Raw genomic sequence first — 23,249 nt, 5'->3', positions numbered from 1 at the left:
TTACACTTACTCGCATATAGGCCGTACCCTTTAAATAGCCTTAAATTGTTGAATTTTACAATTTCTCGCGTATAAGCCGTCTCCTGATTCACAATTTTCACCTCATGGTTTAACCTCCGTATTCTTACACTTACCGTATTTTCTCGCATATAAGCCGTACCCTTTAAATTGCCTTAAATGGTTGAATTTTACAATTTCTCGCGTATAAGCCGCCTCCTGATTCACAATTTTCACCTCATGGTTTTAATTGGGAGTACAAATGTGTTACTTTGAAGGGAAAATCTCGAGAAAAATCATCGCACGTGGCATTTCTGAGATACTGTATGAATCGAAAGGATCGTCTGCTGGATTGCACATTTCTAAAGGGTTTTTCCTGTACGTAGACAAATTGAAAAAGGAAGTCACGTGACCAGTACAACCAGGAAGTGTGGCCGTAGCGGTCTAGTTTGTCATCCCTAGGTAAAATGGCGGTGCCCTGAGCAAGCAATGGCAGGCACAAGTGATTTTTTTTCACGTTTTATGCAAGTTTTTTCTTGAATATCATTCATAGACGTCAAAGTAAATTTTGTCAAGCGTTTTATCTGTTTATCTTTTCTCTATTTTGAAATAAATGACCATACCGGCCGCATTGTCTTGCGTTATGGCGCTTTGTCCTTGTGATCTTGGAGTCCCATGCAAGTCTAATTTGTGCGCATATAAGCCGTATCCTCGATTCTGTCATTTTTTTTAGCAAGATATACGGCGTATATGCGAGAACATGCAAACTCCACACACGAAAATCGGAGCCCACTAGGGATTGAACCCTCGATGTTAGAACTGCGAGGCGGATGTGCTAAACACTCATCCCCATGTTGCTTATTTAATTCTTAGAGTTTCAGAATTTAGCTCAATGTGTGTTACATGTTTCATACGCAATGACAAATGTTTAAAAAGTTTGTCTTCTGGTTTTTTATCATGAAATCTCCTACGTTTTTCGCAAACGCATGGAGCGTCCGTTGGCGGACCGGAGGAGAAGAGAGTATGTAGTGGGCATTGTGAATGGATGCTGGCCTGAGTCACAGTATGTGGGCTTTGGGGCTAACTTTTTGGCTTCAAACGATTTCCATGTGCCGAATCCATGCTGATTTTTCCTCATCTCTTTGTTCCAAAGAAAGTGAAGAACAAGAGCCTTTACTGTGTCGATGGGTTTCAGAACTGGCCGCGTTTGTTTCGGAGTGATTATACTCTTGTCAAACATTCTCTTTTGTCTCAGTGAGGGTGGGGTTGCAGGCAGCTAGTTTCACATGAGGAATAAAGAAAGAAAATACAGGGTTGAAAACGTCCACCCAAATTCAACAGGCCAATTTCGGGAACAGTTTGGCTTCAAATCGAATGGGCAAAGTGAACTCTCCGGGTTGTTGAAAAAAAAAATCTTTTGCTTCACAAAATATGTTAACAAAGTCAAATAATTGGGTTACGGGAGCCTACGGAAAGTGTTGTTGTATAGATCGTAAAGGAAAGACTGGATTGGGAACAGTTGAATAACAAGCAATTTAAAAACGCTGCAAATGTTTGGCAAATACTACAAACCAACTGTGAAAGAATATATAACTGTTGGAATCATTGTATAAAATAAATTATCCAACTAATGCTTCACATGGTAATGGCTTGCATACCTGTCAACCTCGGCCAATTGTTCCCCTTATTAATGATTGCAATTCCCCTCATTTGCGATACAAAAACATACAAATGCAAGGCGGCACATATTTATTTACTCACATAAGTCTTAAATTTTCTCCAAAATAGACAGGGCGCCTTATAATCCAATGAGCTTTATATATGGACCAATACTAAAATTGTTATCACGATAAAATAAAATAAATGAGTCGATAGGGTACACCATCCTCTACAGCTCTCACAACTATGGCAAGCAGCCCCCGACTCTACTATTTTCCCCGTAGAAAAAGTACTGCGCAGCGACTGCTGGGATATATACTTCTTTTGTCAATACACCCAATGGATTGTGGCCTGGAAATCGACATCAACACAGCTTTACGGAGCGTGGAAGGCAACGCTGGAATAGTTATGCTAGCTACTAGCTAGCTACTATTTGCGAATGGATTGTGGCCTGGACATCGACATCAACACAGCTTTACGAAGCGTGGAAGGCAGCGCTGGAATAGTTACACTAGCTACTAGCTAGCTACTATTTGCGAATGGATTGTGGCCGCCTGGACAAACGTATAAAACTCAGCGTTTTCGATGATTCATTTGTTGCGTCTATAAAAACGGTGCGTCCTTTGTGTGTGTAAAATACAGAAATAGCACTCGTTACTGACACTGTGGCTAAAAATACGATGCGCCGTATAGTCGTGAAAATACGGTATTTCTAACATTAACAGATGGCAAGTCTAAAACTTTACAACAGATTTAAAAATGCTATTATTTAATACAAATGAAGGTAGGTGTGTCAAATGATTTTTTTTGTAACATATGACCAGTATTGTGAGAGAGAAGATAATTTAAGGATCATTTTCTTGTGACAAATATTGAAGTTAGAAACCTAAATCATCTTAATTCAAAGACAATGTGTCTGGAGATTTGACTTTTTTTTAATAGGAATTTCAACCTTTCAAAGTGTTCCTAATCCTTATCTGACTTTCAAAAGGCTGATTTGCAAAGCTTTCTACTCACATGAGGAAACATTTAAAAAATATGACCTGATGAGCTTGAAGCTTGGGCTCAGATTTACGTAATGCGTGGGCAAGAAAATTAAGAAGAAGAAAAAGAAATCACTTCTCCTTTAAAACACACATATGAAGGAATACATATAGGATAATTAAGGCACATTTTTTGATAATAACACGAGTTGAAACTGACATCACGGTAAGTGATAACAAGGGATCTGGCCTACAGTGGTTCCAAATATGTCCGACACCAAAGGGTACTTGTCAGTTTTTCTTATTTCATTAGATATGATAATTATCTATTTTGACTTTTAATACCTTTGTTAATAAATACGAATCAGATATTATAAACCTGTTTTTACTTTCATGGATGTGTTTTCAAAGGTACGGCTTATGTGTACTCAAGACTTAAAGCGTTGCTATACTCCTCAGCAGTAGATGTCGGCAAATTAACATTTACTATTTGTTGGTTATTTTCTGTTTTGCAGTAAGAAAACAAACATTAGTGGATGGATTACTAACTTCCTTATGATATTGACCCTAATAATGAGCGTTTGATTCATACAGTATCTCAGAAATACCACGTGCAATGATTTTTAAGAAAGATTTTCCCTTCAAAGTAACACATTTGTACTCCCTGTTAAAACCATGAGGTGAAAATTGTGAATCAGGCTTATATCGGCTTATATGCGAGAAATTGTAAAATTCAACAAATTTAAGGCAATTTAAAGGGCACCGTATTTTGCCGTTTAATATACACGGGTATAATAAATGATTTTTGCTTTTTTGAGCCTCCCGTTTGTGCGCCATTTAATATACCCCTATCGTTTAATATACCCGTGTATATTAAACGGCAACTCAGCTTTTTGGGCAAGATTTGTATGTGTTCATGGGGGCATAATTATAGATACTTAAGTTCATTAAAATTCCAAGTCAGACTTTATTAAGCAATAAGTAGTTTTAATCTGAGCAGCAAGTAGTTTTAGTCTCCAAAACCTTGATGCACCCTGTCACGGCATAAAGAGTGCGTAGTGGATCGTACCTTCCTGTTTGTGCGCCATTTAATATACCCCTGCCGTTTAATTGCGAACCTGACAGTACTTATAACAGTGGTACACAACTGAAATGTCCAAGATCAATGCATCACTTAACGAGCAGCTGTCACCGCACGTTTATGTCAGGAAAGGAATCCTAAAGAAGTCGTTGTTGGCAGAGATTCTGAGGCTTGTTGAAATATGTCTCGCAAACAATGATCTCAAATAATAAAAGTATCGCACGTCCTGCCGTGTGAGTCGTGGTTAAAATCAGACATCGTTCAGGCCTGGTGCGTGTGGTTGAAAGGTGTTGCCTTAACAAGTTAAAATAATAAAAAAATGAAGGACCTAAGCTCTTTAACAATAAGATGTTGAGCACAATATGGCACACATGCTTTACCTTTATGGTTTTGGCAGCAACAAAATCGGACAGAATCTTCTTGGCTACGTTGAAATTTTTGCTTGGAGGTCGAAAGCTTGGTCCCTGTAACGATACGATAAGACGCTGAATGTTTATCAAAATGATCATCTGTCAAGCCCAAATGAGAAGCAGCACATCGGATATCTCAGATTTTCCACCCCAAGCCAGAAAGAAAATGCAAATGATCACAGGCAACGGATGAGAGTATGAAAATTTAATAGGACACTTTTTCCTTTAGGCGTCAACTATTGAGTGTCGGTAAATGTTTACTATCTGATGCCAGCTACAGCATCAGTTACGGATAATTGGAATTTAGTCGACATGACAAATGAGTGAATTTCATTTTTACTCGCCATATTCTTCCCACACCCAAAATTCTTTAATTAGCCTAAAGTGCTAAATTACATCAGGTATAGTAGAAAAAAAATATGCATTTATGATAATGACGATGATTTTTAAATGGAATGGGCTATTCACTTTTTACTGTAGTCTTAGATGTTGACAACGCTTTTCTATTATAAACGCATTTTAAACAACAATGCTTAGATTCAAAAAGGGAAACTATTGATAATAATTATAATAATGATGATAATAATAAGCATTGATAAGAGCAAAAAAAATCAACTTTAGTTAAATAAGTAATGACCTGTAAGGTTTTTACATACAAAAAATCCCCCTCCAAATACCACAATGAAAGGCAAAATGTAGTAAGATCATTAAAATTAATATGACGAGCACTTTTTTTATTCCTACTTTGTATTCCTTATTGTAATATTACAATCCAAAAAAAATACTATATAACATCCAAGACAGCCCAATTTCCATATTTTACAAGAACAGCATAAAACTCCACTACAAGTCATAATCTTAGGAGAAAAGAAAACGTGATTTACGGTAGTGGTCCCCAACCAGCGGTCCGCAAGCTACCTCGGGCCAGTCTGTCAGACTAAAAAATATTAACGTGTTGAATCTCGCCTTCCTACTTGAAATGAGAAAAGTTGTTATAATAGTAATAATAAATAATTGCTGTTATGCTTGGGACGGTTTTTTTTGCCGTCAGGGGTGTCGTTCGTGTACAGACCCCACCCCTACACAATTTTGTTTTAAGTTGTCGCCCTCCGCATTAGCCGGTCCGCGAGAAAATTGAAAAAAACTTTACCGGTCCGCGGGAAAACAAAAAGGTGAAAAAAAAAAAAAAAAAAGATAAATTATTTTATATGCAAATGTTGTACTTATAAGGTCAAAATATATCAAAGAAAAAATGCCAAAAGGAAAGGAAAAATTTCTACCTAAATAAATAAGCTGGGCGAACCGTACTTAAATGAATAAAAATGTCATGTTAATATGAACGCATTAAGCTTTTCCTGAAATACATAAATAAATGACTGTAAATAAAATTTATTAACATTTATTATCCTTAGTTGGAGTAGTCATATTGAAATACTTTAATAAAGACACGTTTTTCAACAAAAAAAAATTACATAGTCCCCCAAAAAGGCATAATTTTCATCACATGCAGCGATATTTAATCCACGCTTGCGTGAATATAATAAAAGATAAACATTAGCCTTGTTCATAACACAATATGCGAGTGCTGGAGATATTATTTTTAAATTACCTTAACTGCATAAAATCAGAAACATTATTGACATTTTTTGCATTTTGATTGACAAGTTGCTTAACACAACTGCAATTCAAATTTTGAATGCTGACAAAACCAAATTCCAAATATAAAAAAATATGTGCAGCAGTCCTATTTACCGTCTTTATCTGCCACAATTACAAAACCGTATTTATTTGTGGCCGTTTAGAGTTTTAGAAAATCGCAGTTTTTCAGGAAAAAAAAACTTGACGCTGAAGAAACTTTAGAAAACATTACCTGGGCAGTCATGTTGTGGTCACACAGGAAGCTCTGGTATCGGAGTGGAATATTAACACTCTCCTTGGCGCGGAGATAAACTTTCGGACATGGAGAGCCTTCTTCCATGTGGAACATGTCCTCCCTCAACGGGGTGGGTATTTTATTAAGTTTCTTAAAGTACTGCCACTCGTCACTGTTGGTAATGACACTGAAAGGGAAGAATTGAGAATCAGAAGTGCGTCAAAAAAAAGATTAAAACAACTTTTCTGGCATCAAACAAGAAATATTTTCGGTAAAATATCAAACTTCAGCAAACAAAGTCATCTGAAATGTAAACTTACAATTCTCTTTTTTATTACATTCTCATTGACCAGAGTTTGCTCTCGATTAGGGGTCGACCGATACCGATTATTAGTAGTTAGAGGAGGCCATTTTGACTGGGAGGGGCCAGTAAACTTTCGAACACGCACACAAAATTCAACATTTTAATAAAATTTTCGATGATGGTAATCAAAATATATTTTCTTGGACATTAGCCGCCTCCACATGCAAGTCGTACCCTTAAAATTGTTGAATTTGACAATTTCTCTCGTATAAGACGTCCCCTGATTCACAATTTTTGCTTCCATACTCATGGTTTTAATAGGGAGTCACTCCCCTGTCTTCTGCTTGCTACTAGGACTCAGCACTGAAGAAAAAAAAAGGTAGTTATAATAGGGGTGATCCTATTTCGCGATGTTTTGATTATCGCGGCCATGTCTGGTTGTGTGCGGTCGATTGGTCGCCGGTCTTTTGGTCGCCGGTCTTTTGGTCGCCCGGACCGCAACAACGGGCGACCAAAAGACCGGCGACCAAAAGACCGACGAGCAAAAGACCGGCGACAAAACAAGGTAAAACAACACGGTCTACGCATCAATAAAAGCCAACAATGGCCATGAGCAGTTTCACTGAGCCCACGTGTGAGTGTAGAAGAGTTTGTATGTACATGCGTTGTCCCTTTAAGAAGCTACGTCAGTCAGGGTCTTAACAAGTTCTCCAACTAAAAACAATACAAGTCCGGGAAATTTGGAGCTTTTCTTTAGCCTAATAATTACTAGGGCATTAAGTATGACTAAATAGTAATTTGCAGTTTGTATTTAGGGAATTTGAGCAACAATTTAAATGGTAATTATCACTTACTTTCCGGGCGACCAAGAGACCGGCGACCAAAAGATCGGCGACCAAAAGACCGGCGACCAATCGACCGTGTACCATGTCTGGTCTGCATTAACCGCAATATTTGAGGGATTACTGTACAAATGTGTTACTTTGAAGGGAAACTCTTAAGAAAATGGAATTTGTGAGCTACTGTATGAGTCGAAAGGACCATCTGCTGGATTGCACATTCTTAAAGGGTGTTGCCTACAGGTAGACAAATTCAAAAATGAAGTCATGTGAGCAGTACAACCAGGAAGTGTGTCCGTAGCGGCCTAATTTGTCATCCCTAGGTAAGATAGCGGCGCCCTGAGCGAGCAATGGCAGGCACTAGTAAGTGAGTTTTTATCGTTTTATGCAAGATAGGTTTTCTTTCTCGAATTTCATTCATAGACGTCAAAATAAATTTTGTTTAGCGCTTTATCTTTTCTCTATTTTGATTTAAATGACCATATCGGCCGCATTGTCTTGCGTTATTGCGTTTGGTCTTTGTCACCTTGCAGTTTTGTACATGTCAAGTCTAATTTGTGCGCATATAAGCCGTACCCTCGATTTAGTCATCATTTTTCTGCGCGACAAATATGTCGTATATGCGAGAAAATACAGTAACTTTCTTGGTTTCTTGTAACCTTTTTGCAGCACCTGGACAAAAGAAAATACAATTCACAAGAATTGGAATGAAAGATTTGAACATAAAGAGCCCTTAACCAGTAAGTTTTAAAGAAGAAGCAAAGACGAATGACTCTCAATAAGACTGGGTAAAGCTGACGCTGGGGCTAATGCCATAATGAATCATCCATGGCACGCTACAAGCATTGTTGATCAATGTGACGTAGGTTAATCCAAAACTCAGCCATGAGCGGAATCTCGAACAGGTGATTTTAGTGTGTGCAGATTAACAACAACACAAAGAGAATTAACACTGCATGATACCAAGACCGAGCGTTTAAGCAATCATTCAGTAAAATGTCTCTGTATGTGTATTGAATTCAAATGAATTGAATTGAATTGAAGGCTTTTATTGTCATTAGACAGGCATAATGTTAAACGTGGTGTGATTGGCATTTGGACCAATTGTAAAACTCACACCAAATGGATGAATCAATATTTTTTGTAAAATGTACTAATATTTGACTACATTACTAATTTTTTCTAAAAAGTTAGCCACTCTGGATCGATACATCAATGTATAAAGCAACGCACCAATTAAATCAATCACAAGCCTGATGAACAGCAATATACGTATTTCAGTTATTTTAATAAAAAATAGATAAAGGTTTTCATGTAAATGTCTCAAATACAGCTAAAAAATTGTCAACAGTTAAATGACCAAAATATATATATTTTTAAATACCCGATGTCCATTTAATTCAATCAAAGTCCATGGCATACTTTATAAAATTGGCAAATACATTTTATTTCAAATAATTCATATTATATCATCATAAAATAGACGTGTACAACCTACTAATTTTCGACTCCATTTAATTATTTCTTAGCACGCGCCTACAGAGAATGCCAATTTTTACTTCAATTCTTTCAACCATATTGGTTCCACAGTACTACAAAACAAAATACCTCTATAAATGTCCATATCTGGGAGCGATTTATGTAAAAATGTCTTTCCTTCTACATTTTCATGATAATTGATTTTTGTTTTGCACATTAACCTACGAGCACGGAACAACGATAAGAGCCCACAGCAAAATGCTTCAGCCCATGAAATGAAACAACAGCGTAATTATTGCAATATTCATAAGTTAAAATGCGCATGCATGTACATAACATCGAAAAAGTGTCAATTCTGCTGACAATTGGTTGCTGACACGCAATATTTCGCTTTCTCCAAACATCTACATGCACTCTATGTTGCCAAAGACTGAACGACGACCATAAAAAATAGAAGCTTATTTATTTATTTTCACAATGGAAAGGGCGCGTGAACATTGTTCACAACTTGGAACCTAAAATATTTCCAATCGCTTCTTCGCCACCTTTCAGAACACGTCTGCAAAGTGTGAACATGGTTTCATGGCGGGGGTAAAAGCTTGTTACGCTGTCAGCGTAGTTAACTACACAGGAACAGATGCTCACAATGAGTATATCCTCGTTTTAGGACATATAAAGTGGAGCATGGTACATGACGAATCCTCACCTGATATCAGGATCACTGCTGTGGATGGAGATGATTTGAGGTGAGTTGAAAGGGTTTTTAAGGACAAATTCCATGTACTCAGCAGAACCAAGACTGGCGAAGAGTTGATGCGGGGTGGTGATAGTTTGACACAACATGTTTCTAATGCCCTCTTCCCTGTTGATGTCTTCATTAAAGTTGCCTTCAAAAGGTCGTTCATCCGGAAAAACACCTTTTGTTATATCCTGAAAAATATCAACAAAAACACAAAGCAGGGTAGAGTATATTCTAACAGTTTTTTGTTGTCCTCAACTCATATTATGACAAAAGAACCTATGTATTTGTATGCACCATATTTTCTCGCATATTGACTGCCTCCACGTATAAGCCGCACCCTTAAAATTGCCTTAAAATCGTTGAATTGTACAATTTCTCTCGTATAAGCCGCCCCCTGATTCACAATTTTCAACTCCATAGTCATGGTTTTAATAGGGAGTACAAATGTGTTACTTTGAAGGGAAAATCTTAAGAAAAATCATTGCAAGTGGTATTTCTGCGATACTTTATAAATTGATTGCTAGATTGCACATTCTTAAATGGTGTTGTCTGCACGTAGACAAATTCAAAAAGGAAGTCATGTGAGCAGTGCAACCAAGAAGTGTGTCCGTAGTGGTCTACTTTTCAGCAAGTTTCTGGGTGCAATAATAGCATGAGATACACATTAGGCAGGGATCAAGGCTGTTATTTTAATGATCAACAGCTAGACCTTCGATCACCCTGAACAATTATTGGGATGTGCTGACCTGGTAAACATTACGAACACGTATCATGAAGGCTACTCAAATCTGACCAGTCAGAGCACGCTTAACTACCGGTAAAAGGTGAGGTTGCGCCGCCTGAGCGAGCAATGGCAGGCACAAGTAAGTGATTTTTTTTACGTTTTACGCAAGATACAGTTTTTTTTATTCTTGAATTTCATTCCTAGATGTCAAAATCCATTTTAGTTAGCGTTTTATCTGTGAAACATGTTTACTTGAGGGTACTTTTGTTTCAGGGCATGAAAAATGAGACAACATACAGTTAAAATATAACTTGACAAGAAAATTTATTCAAAAATGCCCCTTACCTTCTTGGCCTCTTTTTGATACACAGCTGCCATACACTCCAGCTTCCGACGGCCACTATCAAATTTGCTCCCTTCCTCGGGAAACATGACATCGTTGCCCATTTTGCTTTGGTAGGGTGGCGCACATTCCTCTTGTGCCTGCAATCTCTGAGCCCGTGCAATGATGGACTCTACACAGAAAGGAAAGCTTATGAAATCTATTGACTGAACAGAATAGATTCTCATCGCCTAGTTGTGTCCAACATATGTTTGAAAATCCTGCCAAATGTCCAGGGGAGAAACGCAAACAAATTATGAATTACTTTTGAGCACAAAAACTAACAAAGACCAGTGTAGTAGAACAAGTAGTGACAGTACAACTAATTTTTTAGATGGATTGCAACCTGACGTTGGTACTTTTGCCTGACTTGGGTGCAGGCAACCGTGGGATCGATTCCCACTCAGTGGAAATGTGATTCTGAGTGCGAATGGTTGTCTGTCTCGATATGTGCCCTATGACTGACTGATGACCAGTCTAGGGTGTAATCCGCCTTTCACCCGAAGTCATCTGAGATAGGCTCCAGAAACCGTGACCCTGACAAAGATAAGGTATACCTGTCAACTTCGGTACATTGCTTGCTGACGCGCTGTGTGGAAGGGGAATGCGCGTGGGCATTTCATGCTTTAAGCATGACAGTATTAGCAGTAGACAATGATGTTTTCGTCTGCTACTAGTGACCGAGACGATCCGGATTAGAGTCGAAATGTGTAAAACGAGACAGGATGTTTGGTCGCCGGACGTTTGGTCGCCCGGACGTTTGGTCGCCCGGACGTTTGGTCGCCCGGACGTTTGGTCGCCCGGACGTTTGGTCGCCCGGACGTTTGGTCGCCCGGACGTTTGGTCGCCCGGACGTTTGGTCGCCCGGACGTTTGGTCGCCCGGACGTTTGGTCGCCCGGACGTTTGGTCGCCCGGACGTTTGGTCGCCCGGACGTTTGGTCGCCCGGACGTTTGGTCGCCCGGACGTTTGGTCGCCCGGACGTTTGGTCGCCCGGACGTTTGGTCGCCCGGACGTTTGGTCGCCCGGACGTTTGGTCGCCGGACGTTTGGTCGCCTGGGTGAATATAATTTTGAGAGCTGGTTTCAACAGTAGATATTTAGATATTAAACTCTCTCTCTCATGAATATAATTTTGAGAGCTGGTTTCAACAGTAAACTCTCTGTCGTGTTGTCAAACGTCCGGCGACCAAACGTCCGGCGACCAAACGTCCGGGCGACCAAACGTCCGGGCGACCAAACGTCCGGGCGACCAAACGTCCGGGCGACCAAACGTCCGGCGACCAAACGTCCGGGCGACCAAACGTCCGGGCGACCAAACGTCCGGGCGACCAAACGTCCGGGCGACCAAACGCCCGGCGACCAAACGTCCGGCGACCAAACGTCCGAGTACCCAAAAAAAACGTACTTAAACAAAAAAACAAAATCCCGTACAAAAGTTGTACGTATAAAATACAGGAAAAAGGGATAAGTTGACAGGTATGATAAGGGGTGTTGGAAGTGAAGGGACCTGTGATTCATCTAATAACCTGCCCGCTAAATATAGCCATTATGTTGTAATTTGATCTGTTTTAAGGCCAGCCTACAGTGGCAACCTCCAGAACTGATGGGTTTAAAAACCCTCCTGCAGATTCATTCTCACATACCTTAGGCTGCCCCTCGTTTGTGAGAAAATAAAACATTATTCGGAAGAAAAGGAGAGGTGGAGAGAGACCGAAAAAACAAACAAACAAACAAACACATTAAGATTTGGACAGGATCATGCAAATGATTCATGTTACTATAAAAACCCTGACAAGAAAATTTGCCTAATCCCACACTTTGGACAGCATTCCAACATGGCCAGAGTTGAATCAAGGGACTCATTGCCTCTTTGCATTGTGAATTTCTCGCCTGCACAGTGCTATAAAAGTAAACTGGGGTTTTGCCAAAGTATGGCAGCTGTCGCAATCGCTAGTCATATTTAAATGAGTTTCAAATCCATCGCTTTTCTACGTTTATCCCACTGAGGATTGCAGAGAAACTGGATTCTTTCCCAGATGACAGTGGGTGAAAGGCAGTCACGTCTTGGATTGGTCTTCATTCAATTTAAGGGCACATTAGGGCTGACAACAATTTACACTCGCATTCATATCACTTGTTTCTGGGCCAAAGGACTCCATTGATGCCACTTGATGTTCTTTTTGGTCAGCAGTGATTTTCATTGCCGTGGTTGTCAACTTTTGTCAAGACCAATTACCTCTGCAAATGTTTAAATGTGACTTCTTTGATAAAGAGGTAATTATTCCCAAGATTTTTGGGAGGAATAATCTGTGGAGTGGAGAGACAAATGTTGAACATTTGAACTTAACGGGCAGTTGCTGCCATTTAATAACTTTAATAGTAAATATGTCATTAAGCAAACTAGAGCGCAAAGAGCCTGTCCTGTCAAGGACACAAATTGGAAGTACAATTTCATCCTCCAAAGGGGTTCACATTTTCTGTTTGCGGTTGTATAAACTCTTTAATGCATGTGGCCCTAAATTAACACTATAAAAATAGATTATCACGGACTGTGCAAAAATGTGTGCATTTTTATGAAGTGCTGAGGATATATGACATATTTCATGAGTTTTAGAATCACTATATGAATCAAAAAATACAGAACTTTGATTTTGATTTAGTTATTGAACTGTTATCACTAATTTTAGCATTTACTGCAATTGTCTATGCATTTTATTTTTTGGCCTGAGTTTCAATTCGTTCCAAAATGATTAATTGGACAGTCATAATATTTATATCACAAAGTCTGCCATGTTCCGATTTAATTCTAATAACACTTTACCACATTATTAAGTACACATTAAACACAATGAGTTGTATTGGCCCAGGTTCGAGGCATGCTTGCCAGGAAGGACATCAGGCGCAAAACTCAGTCAGTTAAATTCTACCAAAATCAATAAAAACTACAAAGCAAAGTTAGATCACTTAGCAATTTTGGCGGTCAGACATTTGAATGAAAACTCTTCTTTTTAACAAAATGCCACATCTAAAACACAACCATCAATCAATACAGTAATACCTTAAAATACAAGCTTAATGCGTTCTGGGACCGAGCTCGGGTACACGGTCGATTGGTCGCCGGTCTTTTGGTCGAATCCCGTTTCGGCGAAACGTCCGTTCGGCGAACTGTCCGTCGGCCAAACGTCCGTCGGCCAAACGTCTTTCGGCGAATCGTCCGGTCACGTTAATTTTTGCACTGATTAATGCAAAAAACATGCAACCTGTACGGCCGGTGCTTGTAGATATCTTTACGCGAGGGAGATGCAGCGAGAAAGATAGTGCAGCGTTATCATAAGCAGCCTCTCGCGGACTCGGCCACCAGGCTGTCTTGTATGCTCATATCTCAAATTAATCTCGTATCTCAAGGCAAAAAGTTGCTCAGAATTTTCCTCGTATCTTAAAATTCTCAAAAGTTGTGATACTCATATGTCAAGGTATTACTGTACAAGCGTCCCGATTGATTTGAGTCAATTTTTGCTTGACCGCTTGATAAACCCCAATTTTTGTAGCCCTGGGCAAACATATGTGGACCGTGAGTTCTATTTTAGACCATCTTAGCATCCTAACATGCTTGACTAGTCATTGCTTAAGTGGGAGAGAATTTTTTTTCAGTGTGGCTCTGCATGGCCTAAGCAGACGCATACACACTGGCACCCGAGTTTGTGGCTCACCACCAGAGATGCTTCTGCAGGCTCAATTAGGCTGAAAATCGAGTGGTTCAGTGGTGCGGCCAACAGCCACAATGTGAAATTGATCTGCTTTTTCCTGATCAAACCAGCAAGCAGACTGACAGTAAAAGACACCCATTACTAAATGCTAGGGTATACACAGGTAGACGTTGAATGATAAGGGAGCAAAAAGTGGGGTGGTTTGTTGGGACATTGGTACAGATGTCAGCTTTGATTTGAAAAAGCTTACTTACCATTAAGTTGAGGATTATTCCTGGTAGACAGACTTCCCCCCGTGAAGCCACCAGTGACTTCACGAGGGATGATGATGTGAGAATGAGACTGCAGGCGGTCTGCTGTCGGTCTTCGACTCAGATCTCCTTGGGACCCTTTAAAGGGAGAAAGACCATTTCAAGTTGGCTTTTCAAAGTTGTCTCATAACTCAAAGAGCGACTCAATACGAGAAGGTCAAAGAGAAGCTTCAACCGAGTTGGATTTCATTCAATGGGGCAAATGTTTCGATAGCAATTGTTGAACAATGACCCTCGACTTTTAAACAAAAATAACCGGCAAGACTGAGGTCCTTTAAAATCAAGTCAAACTGAGAGTCAATCGAAAGTCAGTCCCTTTTTGGCCTATAACTAAAACATATGCGATAAGTCAAAGACAACATAGAGCAACAGTTTAATAGAATAATGACACCATCTTAATTGCATTTTTTTTACTATTTCCAGCAGCTGCTGGGCAGCTGGTAGAACAGGACGCCCAGTTTTCAACTTGTCATTTGTATTTTAATAAGGTTGTCCAATGAAACACTGTTCTTATTTGTTCTTATAGTCTCTTATTTTTATGTGAGGAATGCATTCGTAAATAAATCACGCTGTCTGAATGTGAGAGTTCTTGAAGCTGGGCAATTTTAAATATCTCTAAAAATAAAAATTAAGGTAATTATTGTGATCATTTGTCAAGTTGGAGTTAAAGTGCGTATGTAGCATTCATTTTAGTGATATAATCATGTTTTATTAGGGGTTTTTTCCTAAAGAAAACAAAGTATTTACCTTTCCTGTTTTTTGGTTTCCAAAATATAACAAAAACAAATCAGTTCAGATTCATGTGATCTCCTCAATTATAAATTTTCCTCCAAAAATTTGAGAAATTTATTGGAGAACATACAGAAATCTAAATTCCACTATCTTCCAATGCGCAAAAAGGTCTAACCAATGCATCTTTTCCAGATTGGAAATACTGTCCCTACCGCGATTAATTCCGATTAAATTCTATCCTACACTTAACAAAACGGATAAAATTGAAAATGCTAAATATTGTATTTGATCAGACATTAGATTGCTTTTGACATGGGCGAAAAATGATTCCCTTAATGTGGAAATTGCAAGTCAAGAACGTAACGTTCAATTTGACTCCTGATCTTTCACATTGTAAACATCAATTAATCATTTTTAATTATGGATACTTTTGCCTTTCATAAACATGAACACACAACAGATAGTCTTGCCTCAAATACCCGACCGAGGCTGGATCGATAATATGGTTACAAGCCTGGCAGGGGGTGCAGTAATTGGCATCTTGGCTTTACAAGAGAATTCTAAATGAAGTGAGCTGATAACATGACGACTGTCACTTTGATTGATGTTTGGCTGAAAAATCAGTGTCATTTCCACAGGAGAGCAATGCCAAGATGGAGAATATGAACTGTATCTAGCGTTTCTTCATGCAAGGCCTTTTTAAAGATTCATTCCATTTTAAAATTTCTCAGAGATCATCAGTCACTATCACCATGACAGGTCACGATGACAGGTCGCTCCCACACAAGCCAACTCTTGAGCTCTATTTTCGGGTCCAGCTAGAGCGTGCTGGGTACGCATTTTTGTAGACAGATAGGTCAATGTACAAAAAGGACTACTCCGCATGAACTGCATTTGGACCAATTACCGTATTTTCTCGTATATCAGCCGCCTCCACATATAAGTCGCACCCTTAAAATCGTTGAATTTTGCGATTTCTTTCGTATTAGCCGCCCCTGATTCACAATTTTCACCTCTATATTCATGGTTTTAATAGGGAGTACAAATGTGTTACTTAAAGGGAAAATCTTAAGAAAAATCCTCGTATGTTGTATTTCTGAGATACTTTATGAATCGAAAGGATCATATGCTGGATTGCACATTCCGAAAGGGTGTTGCCTGCACATAGACAAATTAGAAAAGGAAGTCATATGAGTAGTACAACATGGAAGTGTGTCTGTAGCGGTCTAGTTTGTCATCCCTAGGTAAGATAACGGCGCCCTGAGTGAGCAATGGCAGGCACAAGTAAGTGAGTTTTATCACGTTTAATGCAAGATATGGTTTATTTTTTTCTTGGATTTCATTTGTAGACCACAAAATATTTTTTGTTGAAGCACTTTATCTGTTTATCTTTTCTCTATTTTGAAATAAATGACCGTATCGGCCGCATTGTTTTGCGTTATGGCGTTTAGTCTTTGTCCCCTTGCAGTTTCGTGCATGTCAAGTCGAATTTGTGCACATATTTTAAGCTGTACCCTTGATTCAGTTACCTTTTTTTTTATTTACAAATATAGCTTATATGCGAGAAAATACAGAACTCCGCATTAACAAAGTTGACTGCATTTGGACCAATTATTCCTCTTTTTTGCGCATTCTATAAAGGTGGTGAGGTAGGGACGTGACGGGAGAAGAAAGCGGTTCGCTTGAGTTGCTCGCTTAGTATGACAAATGAGTTACCCATGGGAACTCGAGTTTTCTCGTAATGAAACACTCACCCTCATCATTAAAGATTTTGAACACATCCTAATTGAAAACATTGTCATGTTAAGGCTGCAGAGCGAGATGAATTAAAACTTCATCAAAAAGTAGAAACAATATGACGCACATTTATAAAAAAAACTATTAATAAATAAGATGCTTCATGAGGAACACCCAGAGAGTACAAAAAGTGTGGGGAAAAAAGTATCAAGTTGTTTTTCAAAAAATACGGTAAATTGAATGATAATGGGTATTTTCTCAGTCTTTATTAGCTGTTTGAGAAGTTGTATTGGCGGGTCCAATGCTCGCTTAAATTCTCTGGATCACCCGGGTGCTTAAAATTGACCCAAAATGTTGCCCGTCAAGGACAAACCAAACCCATAAATTTGAAACATGAATTTTAATATTAAATCGTGAATCCCACGTCGTGAATCCCACGTCGTGAATCCCACGTCGTGAATCCCACGTCGTGAATCCCACGTCGTGAATCCCAGGTCGTGAATCCCAGGTCGTGAATCCCAGGTCGTGAATCCCAGGTCGTGAATCCCAGGTCGTGAATCCCAGGTCGTTAATCCCAGGTCGTGAATCCCAGGTCGTGAATCCCAGGTCGTGAATCCCAGGTCGTGAATCCCAGGTCGTGAATCCCAGGTCGTGAATCCCAGGTCGTGAATCCCAGGTCGTGAATCCCAGGTCGTGAATCCCAGGTCGTGAATCCCAGGTCGTGAATCCCAAATCGTGAATCCCAAGTCTTGAAACCCAAGCCGTGAATCCCAAGTCTTGAAACCCAAGCCGTGAATCCCAAGTCGTGAATCCCAAGTCGTGGATCCCAAGTCGTGAAACCCAAATCGCGAATCCCAAGTCATGAATCCCAAGTCCTAGATATGAATACTAATTCTAAATCGCAAATTTGAATGTTACATCTAACTATCAAATCTATATCCTAAATCTCTCAACTAAACATTTAGCTGATAAGATAATTCAAACAATCTGTGACCGGAAGTAACAAACTAAAAGCCGGTGGGAGCTCAGTTAAGTAGTTTTCAGTATCTAGCAAATGAATTCCTCCGGCATTACATTGAAAGGGTTCAGCCGCATCTATATTTGAAAACCTTTTATTGGAATAGTTGATGCAGCCCCACACTTACCCAGATTCCATCTCGAGTGACCTCTGGATAAACTACGTTAAAGACCCCCTGATTTAAAGGCTTCAATGTAGCGATACGCACGGAACGGCACGTTCCAAAATCCGTAAGCTTTCTGCTTACGTGAAAATTCATTTTCAGTATTTTATCTAGCGTAAAGAGTCGTCGAAGTCTATAAATCAAACAGAAAGTGCTCTGGTGTTTAAAGCCCTAAAAATGCAAGGTACTTAAACAGATTGCCTCCATTAATTTCTCAACTTTGGACTGTCAAAACAAACGCAAACGAGCTACTAATTGATAGAGAAGAGGTTCTACATACGACTTGAGAGATGCTTAAATATGAAATACAGTGACTGCCACATTTCATTGGATTTACCACCTCCAACTCAAGGCAAAGTGCGCAAATAGGAATTCTTGGAGGGCACATCTAAAGCACCCTCCAAATGTTTTAGAGGCAGACTCCAACAACAAACGGATAATGGGCAACATCTAAATGAGTAATAGGAGCCCGGGGTTGCCATGAACACAGACAGCAGTTGTGTAGATTAATGGCCGACGTGTTTGCCGTCCTAAAGCATCAAATTAATCATCCGTCAGCCTTTACCACCTTCCGACTCGGCGCCATGGAACTGTTGGAGTTCTATTTCTTAAAATACTGCTGTGAGGATATTACTTCCGCTTAAACATCGTCAATCCATAATAAAACAATTTAGACGGCTGCCTGAGCGACTCGTTAGAAGCCTTTCAGTTCTTTTCTTTTGTGCAAAGGATTGTTTTGGTGATGGATGGATTTATGCAATTAAGCCTGCAAGGATGCAATATGAAGAACATCAAGTGCCATATTCCCACAGTCAAACAAACGTCTAAATAATGAACCCAATTATAATCCTATTATTTAATCTTTTAAGCGTTCTAGCTAACCATCAGTCAACAATAATGTCTAATCAAATAAATATCTACGTTCCTAATGGTGTCAACATCGAGGACACAATTTGAATTTCAATAATAAACTAGGGATTACACTGTTACATGTCCACATATAATTTACTATGTCCTAGCCTAATTAAGACCAAAATATATACCGTATTTTCTCGCATTTTAGCCGCCTCCACGTTTAAGCCGTACCCTTGAAATGCCCTTAAAATTGTGGAATTTTACGATTTCCCTCGTATAAGACGACCCCTGATTCACAATTTTCACCTCCATATTGATGGTTTTAATAGAGAGTGCAACTTTGTTACTTTGAAGGGAAAATCTAAAGAAAAATATCACATTTGGTATTTCTGAGATACTTTATGAATAAAAAGGATCATCTGCTGGATTGGACATTACTAAAGGGTATTGCCTGCTCATAGACAAATTAAAAAAGGAAGTCACGTGAGCAGTACAACCAGGAAGTGTGTCCGTAGCGGTCAAGTTTGTCATCTCTAGGTAAGATAGCGGCGCCCTGAGCGAGCAATAGCAGGTACAGTGAGTTGTTTTAATGTTTTATGCAAGTATATTTATTTTCTTGAATTTCATTCATAGACGTCAAAGTAAATTTCGTTTATCGTTATCCGTTTATCTTTTCTCTATTTTGAAATAAATGACCGTATCGGCCGCATTATCTTGCGTTATGGCATTGCGACGTTGTCACCTTGCAGTTTGGTGCATGTCAAGTCTAATTTGTGCGCATATAAGCCGTACCCTTGATTCAGTCATCCTTTGAGCCTAGCACGCATGTTTTGGGATGTGGGAGGAAGCCGGAGCACCCTTAGAAAACCCAGGCAAGGTTTGGTCGCCCGGACGTTTGGTCGCCCGGACGTTTGGTCGCCCGGACGTTTGGTCCGCCGGACGTTTGGTCGCCCGGACGTTTGGTCGCCCGGACGTTTGGTCGCCCGGACGTTTGGTCGCCGGACGTTTGGTCGCCCGGACGTTTGGTCGCCCGGACGTTTCGTCGCCGGACGTTTGGTCGCCCGGACGTTTGGTCGCCCGGACGTTTCGTCGCCGGACGTTTGACAACATGACAGAGTTTACTGTTGAAACCAGCTCTCAAAATTATATTCATGAGAGAGTTTAATATCTAAATGTCTACTGTTGAAACCAGCTCTCAAAATTATATTCATGAGAGAGTTTAATATCTAAATATCTACTGTTGAAACCAGCTCTCAAAATTATATTCACCCGGGTGACCAAACGTCCGGCGACCAAACGTCCGGGCGACCAAACGTCCGGGCGACCAAACGTCCGGGCGACCAAACGTCCGGGCGACCAAACGTCCGGGCGACCAAACGTCCGGGCGACCAAACGTCCGGGCGACCAAACGTCCGGCGACCAAACGTCCGGTCACGGTGAGGACCCAACTGGGATCGAACTCTCGACCCCAGAACTCTGAGGCTGACAAACTAACCAGCCAGCCATCTGGAGAGGGCCATGTCAGAGGGAAATGTCTACCTTTGTGAGAAATAGTACAAAGAGGGTTTTTAAAGGTCCAAATAATATTGAATAGGCACCAGAAAAACACCGTCCCTACAAAGCAATTATTCTTTTATTGTGGCAGGTCTTGGAACCTATTAACCACGATAAATGAGGCATTACTGTAGACCTATATTCTAGTTGGATTGGATAACTTTATTCATAACGTATTCGGGAAATTTCATTGTCACAGTAGCAAGAGGGTGAGAATGCAGATACAGGAAAGGCATAGTTACACATAGTTTTGTTTGTTAAACTAAGTAAATTATTTTAATTATCTTATTTTAAGCTTAATAATCAAGTTAAATGTGTCAGAATCAGTTTTTGTCTTTTTCGACTCAAAATAATATTTTAATGCTAAAAAGAGAACACCTTAGAAATGTGGTTAGTGCTCCAAGGGGAAAGGAGTAATAGGAACAAAAACAGTTGGGTGGACTCTATGACATATTGATAATTTCACACAGTTTCATGAGAAAAATGGCATTTGGCCGGCACCCTGCTGACCGACTTCATTTTGCTCTGCTGGCAGTTCTTGAGGTTAAGGCCACACAACAAACTCTCAATTTACTGGCCTCAAAACAAATGGGAGCAAGCGCCGAGAGACTTTCAAAGTAGTTGGAAACAATCAATTTTTTTTCTGCTTTCAAATCCCAGGCCACTGACCTTTCGGAATAAGCAGATTCTCCATCTCAACTCAAGGTTGAAAGCGGGAGGCCTTTAGACAACTGAAGCTAAGCTATTAATAAGAAATGCTCTATTATAACCCCTCGGGGAAGTCCTCAAGATAACCTAATTGTTAGGTAAATTCCACTTGTAATTTGTTTCACTTACGGCACCTTTCAGTGGGAATCTCATTACTCTCACCAGCTGTGGTCCTCCCTCTAGGGCTTATCAAGGTGCTGCAGATGTGTGTTTCGAGAAAATTGCTCCGACACGACCACTGGCGACATAAGACAATGTTTTAACGTTCGACCAAGCGATGAGCTGAGTGGATTAAGCACATAGAAGGAAGCGGAGCAGCCGGTACCGTATTTTCTCGCATATTAGCCGCATCTGCGTATAAGCCGTACCCTTAAAATTGTTGAGTTTTACAATTTCTACTTAGTATTTTGTTTAAAAAGGAAATAAGAGGACAATTCTCTTAATATTGTCTTATTTATTAAGATTGTTTGAAATTTAAAAAATAAAATATATTTTGAGTATAATTAGAAAAGGGGGAAAAATATTTGTATTTTTACCAGTGAAAAAAGGGTACATGGCCGATTGGTCGCCGGTCTTTTGGTCGCCTGGAAGGTTATTGATAATTACCATTTAAATCGTTGCTCAAATTCCCCAAATACAAACTGCGAATTACTATTTAGTCATACTTAATGCCCTAGTAATTATTAGGCTAAAGAAAAGCTCCAAATTTCCCGCACTTTTATTGTTTTTTGTTGGAGAACTTGTTAAGACCCTGACTGACATAGCTTCTTAAAGGGACAACGCATGTACATACAAACTCTTCTACACTCACACGTCGGCTCAGTGAAACTGCTCATGGCCATTGTTGACTTTTATTGATGCGTAGACCGTGTTGTTTTACGTTGTTCTGTCGCCGGTCTTTTGGTCGCCGGTCTTTTGGTCGCCCGTTGTCGCGGTCCGGGCGACCAAAAGACCGCGACCAAAAGACCTGCGACCAAAAGACCTGCGACCAAAAGAAGGGGACCAAAAGACCAGCGACCAAAAGACCAGCGACCAATCGACCGCACACGGAAAAAAGAAGGGGGAAAAACTGAATATTAGTGGATTTCTGTAATCCTTTACAAAAGCAAACATTTCTCTTTATAATAAATGACAATAAGATATACCTGTTTTGGAAAATAATGTTACTAAACATGTTCCAGATATGATCGTAAATTGGGCCCGATTATGTCATTTTCATAGTATCTGAATCAGGTATAAAAAAAAATTGGGTTCTTAAAATGTTTATCTAAAATGTAAAACTCTGAGTAATATCTCAGTAAATAATACGTGGTTCAAATATTAGATTAGAATTTTATTTCATCTCGTATTCGGGAAATGTCTTGGTTGCAGTAGCAAGACAGACAAGACACACAAGACATTGTAGAACTAGATTTAAAAAATGAACATAGTAGTCACAGTAGACGACAAGGAAAAATAACAGGTGAATAATCGACCAGCAAAATAATCATTTGTGACAATATTTTCAAATCCCCCTTTCTTTACACCAATACCAAAAATTTGGTACGATTTCCACATTTCTTTCGCGAATACAGGAACTATTTTATTCAGAAGTAGATAGTGGACCTGGACAAGTAGCGCCAGTGGAAAACGAGCATTCAATTTAATATATTTTGAGTCATTTTAATACTTTTAGAAGTACGAAAATGACAGATTTCTACAAGATCTGCAAAACACAGCCCTGCAACTTCACAGGAGAAATATTCTCACGTGATATCAATGTTCAATTGCAGACTATTTCCATCTTTCATCCTCATCACACAAGGTGCTCATGCTCTACTACACCTGCCTGTCTATATGTCTACGTGGACGCATGAGCGCTCGCCTCCTCGGCATGTGTGAGCGGTATGATTTCCTCCCTGTCCAATCTCAGTCGGGGCCTTCACACGGCGCATCCATTTCACTCTGTGTGTAACTTTTTGGCTTTTCAAGCACTAATGAATGCCCTTCA

The 23,249-nt window shown here is 39.7% G+C and overlaps 1 protein-coding gene across 2 annotated transcripts in view; it reads right to left on the bottom strand.

Moving 5' to 3' along the window:
- nphp4 (nephronophthisis 4) overlaps positions 1-23,249 on the bottom strand; it is a 166,294-nt gene that overhangs the window by 40,317 nt on the left and 102,728 nt on the right. For both annotated transcript variants that reach the window (XM_077613815.1, XM_077613806.1), the window contains exons 18-22: positions 14,436-14,570; positions 10,437-10,606; positions 9,332-9,555; positions 6,001-6,190; positions 4,101-4,184 (exon numbers count right to left, since the gene is read on the bottom strand). In XM_077613815.1, the coding sequence (XP_077469941.1) occupies positions 4,101-4,184; positions 6,001-6,190; positions 9,332-9,555; positions 10,437-10,606; positions 14,436-14,570 (803 nt within the window). The remainder of the gene's footprint in view (positions 1-4,100; positions 4,185-6,000; positions 6,191-9,331; positions 9,556-10,436; positions 10,607-14,435; positions 14,571-23,249) is intronic.

Source organism: Stigmatopora argus, chromosome 1 (assembly GCF_051989625.1).
Source record: "Stigmatopora argus isolate UIUO_Sarg chromosome 1, RoL_Sarg_1.0, whole genome shotgun sequence".
Taxonomy (NCBI): domain Eukaryota; kingdom Metazoa; phylum Chordata; class Actinopteri; order Syngnathiformes; family Syngnathidae; genus Stigmatopora; species Stigmatopora argus.
This window is presented reverse-complemented; position numbering and strand designations above follow the sequence as displayed.